We start from the raw sequence: 7,434 nt of genomic DNA on the forward strand, positions 1-7,434 counted from the left end.
GTATAAGACTCAGTCTATGGGTCTCCTTGGAGGTACTCCATCCAAGACTTGACATATGGTAAGCCAATCTTATGTCCTAGCTTTTCTGGAATATCCCTTCTCAGGAGAGAGGTGGGGTTAAGATTTTTATGTTTTAAGATCATAGTAGGGGAAGAGGGCCAGGTTCTCATAACGCTGTATCTGACAGAGGAACTGGATATTAGACTTTTGCTTGTCACTCTGACAGCACAAGAGCAGATGGAGCAGGTGAAATCCATGCTGACCAGCCAGCTAATGTGTATAAAAACAAGCCATCCAAATTTTTAAAAACATTTTGGAGTATTATTTTTTTTTAAATCCTCATGGGATAGACCTTTCTTTCCATGGTTCGCAGCAGTGATATGTTTTTAATTGCTTCTTAAAAGAGCCGAGGTGGCGCAGTGGTTAAATGCAGCACTGCAGGCTACTTCAGCTGACTGCAGTTCTGAAGTTCGGCTGTTCAAATCTCACCAGCTCAGGGTTGACTCAGCCTTCCATCCTTCCGAGGTGGGTAAAATGAGGACTCGGATTGTTGTTGGGGGCTGACTCTGTAAACCGCTTAGAGAGGGCTGAAAGCCCTATGAAGCGGTATATAAGTCTAACTGCTATTGCTATTGAGGCACTTAGCTAAGACACAGAAATCAAAGTGACTACTCTCCAATTCTTCTCATTAGTGCCTCCTTAGAAGTTCAACAGGCACTGACCTTTTTCCAGAAGCAGCAAACCAAGTCCTCAGAAAGAACAAGAATAAAACTACTTCAGCCAATACAAATTAGGCTCTTCACTATGAAGACTTTTTCTGTTGTTATAGTTCAGTGATGGCAAACTTTTTAGGCATAGAGTGCCCAAACCAGAAGGCATGTGCATGCATGCGCCAAAGCACCAAAAACCTGACAACCAGCATACACATAGCTTGAAACAGCGAAGCATACATGTTCAGCTGCATAAGAGGTTGGGCAACTCACTAACATACGAAGCAATTTAAGTCCTCAATTGTTATTTTAACCTGTATGCTGAAAATTGAACCAAAATCAAATGAGGGGCTGCAGAGTGCCTCCAAGCCTTAACCATGCCACAAACTTTAGTGCTGCCACTCCACAGCATGTGTTGTGCGAGACAACACATAGTTGATTGGATAGTTATTTGGTGGGCCAGGTATTTCTTTGTAGCCTGTGGGGTTTTTGCAATTTATCATGTAGCCATTCCCCACCTACAGGTTGCACAGAGATGTAATTGATGGCTTCTGCTTTATACCAATTACACTGGAAACTCTGATTAAAAAAAAAAAGCAACCCAGTTGCAAGCTTTTTGAAACCACTAAATTTTGTTCTACGCTCAAAACAAAGTCCGAAAAAAATATCATTCATAGAAAGATCTAAGACACTTCAAGAATGGAAGGTTCAAGATAATCTCTAATGCAGGTAGTCCTTGATTTACAACAGTTCATTTAATGATCGTTTGAAGTGACATCACTGAGAAAAGTAACTTATGACCATTTTTCACTTAAGACCAGTGGTGGGTTACGACTGGTATGCCCTGGTACTGGTATACTGCTGCCTACCTGGAGCACTGGGTACCATTCCGGTATGGTGCTCCGGAAGGCCTATCTGCCCGCCGACGCTCCTTACCGGCACGGAGCATATGGCGCCTGCGCAATGCTCCGCCGAGCAGTTGGAGCGTCGCGGAGGCGTCACGGAGCATCACAGGCAGTAAGTATGCATGTGCGTGTGCCCAGCCCCGTTGCACCATACCGGTTGCATTGGGATCTGGAACCCACCACTGCAGCATCCCGATGGTCATGAGATTTACAATCAGAGCAAGAACAAGAAGTTCATATTTATGAAGGTTACAGTGTCCCAGGGTCATGTGATAATCTTTTGCGACCTTCTGAGAAGCAAAGTCAATGGGGAAGCCAGATTCACTTAACAACCATGTTACTAATTTAACAACTGCAATGATTCACTTAACAAATGTGGCAAGAGTTGTAAAATGGAACAAAACTCACTTGACAAATTTCTCACTTAGCAACATAACTTCTGGGCTTAATTGTGGTCGTAAAATGAGAACTATTTGTATTCACTAGTAATGTAACAAACGCAGCTTATTTGCAATCAAACATTGTGAAAACAGGAATTTTATTTGATAGCATTTATTCATTTAAAATGTTGTACAAGTTTGACAGATGACGATCCTTCATTTGAAGGGATAGGTAAAACAAATTATATTAGAGAAAAAAAACTAAAAAGCACTTTGCATTAAAATAGTTATCTGTATGGTAATCCTATAAAAATAAATTGTGCTGAAACAATGTTATAAAGCTGAACTGTATCAATATTATAATACTGCTTTTTATATTAATTCAAAGGTTTTTACAATTTCAAATGTTTTTACTAACAAGATGTAATGAAGCTCTTACATCATTAGTAAATCCTCTACACTTTTTTAAAACATGGATTATGCATATGAAGAAAGCAGGTAAATTCTTGAAAGTGTAATCTCATTTGAAAAATATTTTAAGAACATTTATTAAATAAAGCTCTTAAAAAGATTATTCATGGACAGTATGTAAATCAAAATTATAATTAAGGCTTAAAGTGATTATTACAAAAATCCCTTATTTCAAGCATAAACAGCTATGCAAATAAACAATACACAAAAGACTGGGGGGGGAAATCTAAAAATTCTGAGCACAACTATTTACATATTTGGCCAACCATGCAAATGTACTGCATTCTCTGTATTTTTTTCTGTTTTAAGGTGCAATCAACATACTTTTAATCTAAAATGTTACAATCATATACAAGAGTATATTAACTTACAATAAAATACATATAATTTTACATTTACTTAATAGTATAACTATATTTAACTTTTGCAGTTTCCGTAATGAATACAAAAGATAAAACACTTAAGAATTTTCATTTTTGAGGAACACACTTTACAAGTTAGTAATAATTAGGCCATTGTTCTTTTAAGCATTAATAAGTTACATCAATACCATTTTCTTGTATAAAATCCCTTAGTCTCATGGCTTATGCTCCCAAAACATTAATCTAACCCAAAATTGGACAAACGGAACATCAGTTTAAAGTTTAAATATATCCATTAAACATATTGAATGGATAGGAATAAATCCCTACACAATTCACTTACAGGTAGACCAATTAATTTAAACATTATAATCATAACTAATTAATCAACATTTTGTTTAAAAGAATAGTTCTTCTACTTGGGCCAAATTTCTAATGCTATACATGCTAACAGTTCAGATAATTAGCACTACTCCAATTAACTGCTTTGGTTTTCCTTTTGAATTGAAGAAAAGTACAAATGCAAAATGATATATAGATGGTTTTTTTTTCCTAAGAGTCAAGCACAGTGTGTTAGTGAGATATCATAAACAACAATGAAATCCAATCATATATTCCTACAAAGAGCAGCAGTGTCTAGTATAGTCGTTGAGATGAGTTGGACCTTTCATTTGCGCAACGTGTCCTGCACAAATTTACTGAATGTCTAGGAACAGCAAGAAACTGGGAATTGTTGGATTTCATCCAAGAGAATGTCTTTTTTCCTAGAACCATTTTATGACTGTACAAAAATATACATAAATAAATCTAGCTAACCAATAAAAACTTATAAAAATGACTACTTTAACAGAAAGTTGTCGATATCTAATTATGACCCATTTAAAAATCTAAAGCTCTGCTTAAGCAATGAGTTGAAAGTATGCACCATGATTCTGCCTGCCAAAGGAAAGACTTTAAAGTTGTACAACTTATGCAATGATCAGATGGCCATCAGATGGCCTGCTCATGTCTTCAATATTTGCTAGGAGTGTTTATGTGCAAAATCATTGAAACCCCTCAAAACAATAACATAAGTTTTAAAGAGACTTTTCAGCAATTTCTGAGCACCAATTTTACATAAATAACTTTCTTGTTTCCCCCAATTTATGCTGTCCCTTCCATATTTGAATTGTTAAATGATATAAGCAGAGGTATCTTTGTACGATGTTGATATTTCAACTATTTTAAAATAAATGGAAGGAAACAAGACAATATTGGCAAGCACTTGTTTATGATTCATTAAATGTGCTATGGATTCTGCAGTCCTTTACTTTTGAAGTCTAGTTTTTTATCTTCAAATCAAGGTTCATGTTTTGGCTTGTTAGGAGGATGCACAAAATATATCTACCACTAGTAATACTGCAAAAAGCTTGTAATACACAGTCTATTAAGCAGAGAAAAGATAGTGATTTAAGGCTTTTTCAAAGCATGGGTTGTGTGGATTGCTTACTTTTTACGTCATTCTTCTAGCTTTCAGTTTTGTTCCACAGAAGGTATGGAAAAAGAAAAGGCAAAAGGCCAGTGAAGTAAAGTTGAATGATCTAATCAAAACCTTTGTTGCACCTAATGGAATCCCTACTACTAGCTGTGCCTCTAGTCGAGAGCAATGTAACCATTTTACAATTTTTTTCCCGTATTATTTCCAATAATATGCAGGAGAGTCATATTATTTTCCTCTTACCTTGAAAAATGTAACAATTATATGGAACACTATGGGAATAAACATCATTTGAACACACACACACAAACACACGCACACATAGAGCTTTCAGAATATTCAACAAAAGCAATACAATCAGAAATTAAAATAGAAAAAAGTCACTGCGTACATAATTTATTTCTAAAATTAATGAACATAAAATTGAAATGGAAATAAATTAAGGGTAAAAATTTCTAATACTTTATTCAAATCGAGCCTTTCTTCCATTTCATTTTCATAAAACCGTGTACCAAATAACTAGGATTATAATTTTAAAATGATTTTGGGCCTCCATAGAAAAATAGTATTCTTACACTGAGCAATAAAGGCAGAGATCTGACTTAATACATTTAAAATATCCACATTTACTGGAGAAAAGCTCTCAAAATTAAGAGACCAGTTTTTCTGTAAAACAATCTATTTGTACAAATTAAAAAATTCCCTAAAAACAAAAATAATTCCCTAAACATTATCATTACTTAGATGCTACAGCTTACCAAGTGCACATACTAAACGTCTACATATAAAACGACTGAATAAAATGCACAGAAGATAATTCTTATTAAATCAAAACATTGCAGATTCTTAAAGCACTGGCAAAGAGAATAATACAATGTTGAATGCAAATATACTGTAAGTTAACACCAACATGTCATAGTAGGTTTTGATGCTGGTTTCAAGTGAATTGTATTATCTGGTAACTGACTAAGCATGAGTGGTTTGTGGCTCTTTAGCTTATGAGCCAATGTCATAAATATGGCTTCCACATGATCATTGTCATTTGGGTTTTTAGCAGAAGTTTCAAACAGTGGCATACCATGAGTGTCAGCAAATTTCTGAGCCACATCTGTAGGCACCTGAATCACATTCCTTAGATCGCATTTGTTTCCAACCAAAATCCGGGGTATTTCACTGGTGAGCATGTGTTGCTTGCACTCTTCAATCCACAGTGGCATACTGTGAAAGCTAGCAATATTTGTCATATCATATACAAACACAACTGCATGTACGTTCCTGTAATAATGCTGCACCATGCTCTTCCTAAAACGTTCCTGTCCTGCAGTATCCCAGAGCTGGATCTAGAGGTGGGAAATGAAGAAACATGAATAAGAGTAAGGACATACATACATACATACATACTTCAAATGGACAAGTGATAATAGCATATTTATAGTACCTGCCTAAATTAAAACATATTTTCAATATAATTTCTATTAATGCTTTTGTTTTTAATATTTCTCTAAAGATCTCGAATGATGGAATTGTCTGGAATTCTGGTAAGGGGCTGTCCAGAGCATCTCTGGCAGAAGAAACCTCAGTATCCCAACTTAATGGGTAGGATCTAATTAAAGTAGGTGTTCCTGAAACTACCAGGATACAAAACCAGGTTAAATTAGCATTCTGAATTGTACCCAGAAGTCTAACTGTAGGAATGCAGAGCCTCCAGTGCTGGATTTACATTAGAATTTCAAGTTCTTCCTGCAACAAATAACCTGCTGTACTTTGGACCAGCTGGAGTTTTGAATATGTTTCAAGGAAACTCCATTAGAGCACACTGCAGTGATCTTACCAGGAATTGACAAGGCCACTGTTGTTAAAATACATAAATTTTATGAGCCAGGATCATGTATGTGAGATGGGCAACTATATTAATTAAATAAAAACAAATAACATAGTAAATTTTAAAAAATGGAAATTGCTGATCTATTAATACCTTTGACTGAATTTATAATTGCAAAAAGTCGCCTTTTGTCAAGAAACAATTTTCTTAGGTTATCAGTCCTTTTAAATCCCCTTCTTTTATCCAGTAATTCAACCCACTGCTGCTGGGAATTCTTGGGGAAAATACATTGGCAGGCAATTGTAACAGGGCTCCCACATTTAAGGCACTGTCAGTGAAAAAAGGCCGAGAAAGCCACTGCATTTAGGTATTTTTCCTTATGTCATCATGTGGGTCTTCATTGCCCAAGTCATACAGTACTTCTCCTTTTGTCTCAGTTGGAAAAACAAAAGCACAAAGTACGTCAAGGAGAAAGGTGAGACACAATTGCCTTTCCTCTTCTGTCAAGTGACATAAACTTGTGTCATCTTCACGCAGCAGCAGAACAAGGGTGATCAGAAGGGAATTGCTGCCTCCCATTTCAAGCTTCAGTGTTTTCGTCAAACTGGGGTGAGGGGTGGGGGAGAGGGTCTCCCGGCCCGTCGTGACTTTTTCCGCCCCGAGTTTCATCCGCCCTAGCGAACCCAAATGACGGCGAGGCAAAGGGACCGGAGTCCATATGGAGCAGGGGTCTCCAACCTTGGCAACTTTAATACTTGTGGACTTCAACTCCCAGAATTCCTCAAGCTGTCTAAGGAATTCTGGGAGTTAAAGTCGACAAGTATTAAAGTGCCCAAGGTTGGAGACCCCTGACGTGGAGAAAGCGAGAAGCGGCCGCAGCTTTTGCTCACCTTGATTCTCTCGTCGCCGATATCGACGGCTCGCTCGCGGAAGTCCACCCCGATAGTCGCTTCGGTGCGCTCGGGGAAGCGCCCCGCGCAGAAGCGGTAGGTGAGGCATGTCTTCCCTACGTTGGAGTCCCCGATCACGATAATCTTGAAAATGCGGGAGCGCGCGGACCGCAAAGACCCGGGCCCCGCGTAGCTGTTGGATAGGCTCAGCTCCAGAGACGAATCCACGTCGGCCGCCATCGGGCCCTGCCCTCCTCCTCCCTCAGCGAGGCCCTCGGGCCCAGCAGAGGCGCGGGGGGGGAGAGAGAGGAAAGCGGGCGGCGAAAGAAACTCGGCCTGTGGCGCAAAGCTTTCCTCAGCGCGAACCCGCCTTACACGATTGCCGCCACCAGCATCCACAGAGCCATTCAGGGGCGG

The 7,434-nt window shown here is 38.2% G+C and overlaps 1 protein-coding gene across 1 annotated transcript; it reads right to left on the reverse strand.

The window, feature by feature from the left end:
• Positions 1 to 3,253: 3,253 nt before the first annotated feature.
• On the reverse strand, positions 3,254 to 7,434 carry RAB33B (RAB33B, member RAS oncogene family). Its single transcript, XM_032223518.1, has 2 exons — positions 7,018 to 7,434; positions 3,254 to 5,645 (listed from the first exon to the last, which is right to left on the reverse strand). The coding sequence occupies exons 1-2, from the start codon at positions 7,255 to 7,257 to the stop codon at positions 5,205 to 5,207; spliced, it is 681 nt and encodes a 226-aa protein (XP_032079409.1). The 5' UTR covers positions 7,258 to 7,434; the 3' UTR covers positions 3,254 to 5,204.

This window comes from Thamnophis elegans, chromosome 9 (assembly GCF_009769535.1).
Source record: "Thamnophis elegans isolate rThaEle1 chromosome 9, rThaEle1.pri, whole genome shotgun sequence".
Lineage (NCBI taxonomy): Eukaryota > Metazoa > Chordata > Lepidosauria > Squamata > Colubridae > Thamnophis > Thamnophis elegans.

Bases quoted from the DNA above. Each gene is read 5' to 3' on its own strand.
- RAB33B (XM_032223518.1), bottom strand. From the start codon at position 7,257: ATGGCGGCCGACGTGGATTCGTCTCTGGAGCTGAGCCTATCCAACAGC. The intron at 5,646-7,017 runs GTGAGCAAAAGC...TCCCACCTCTAG, and splicing joins TCGGCGACGAGAGAATCAAG to ATCCAGCTCTGGGATACTGC.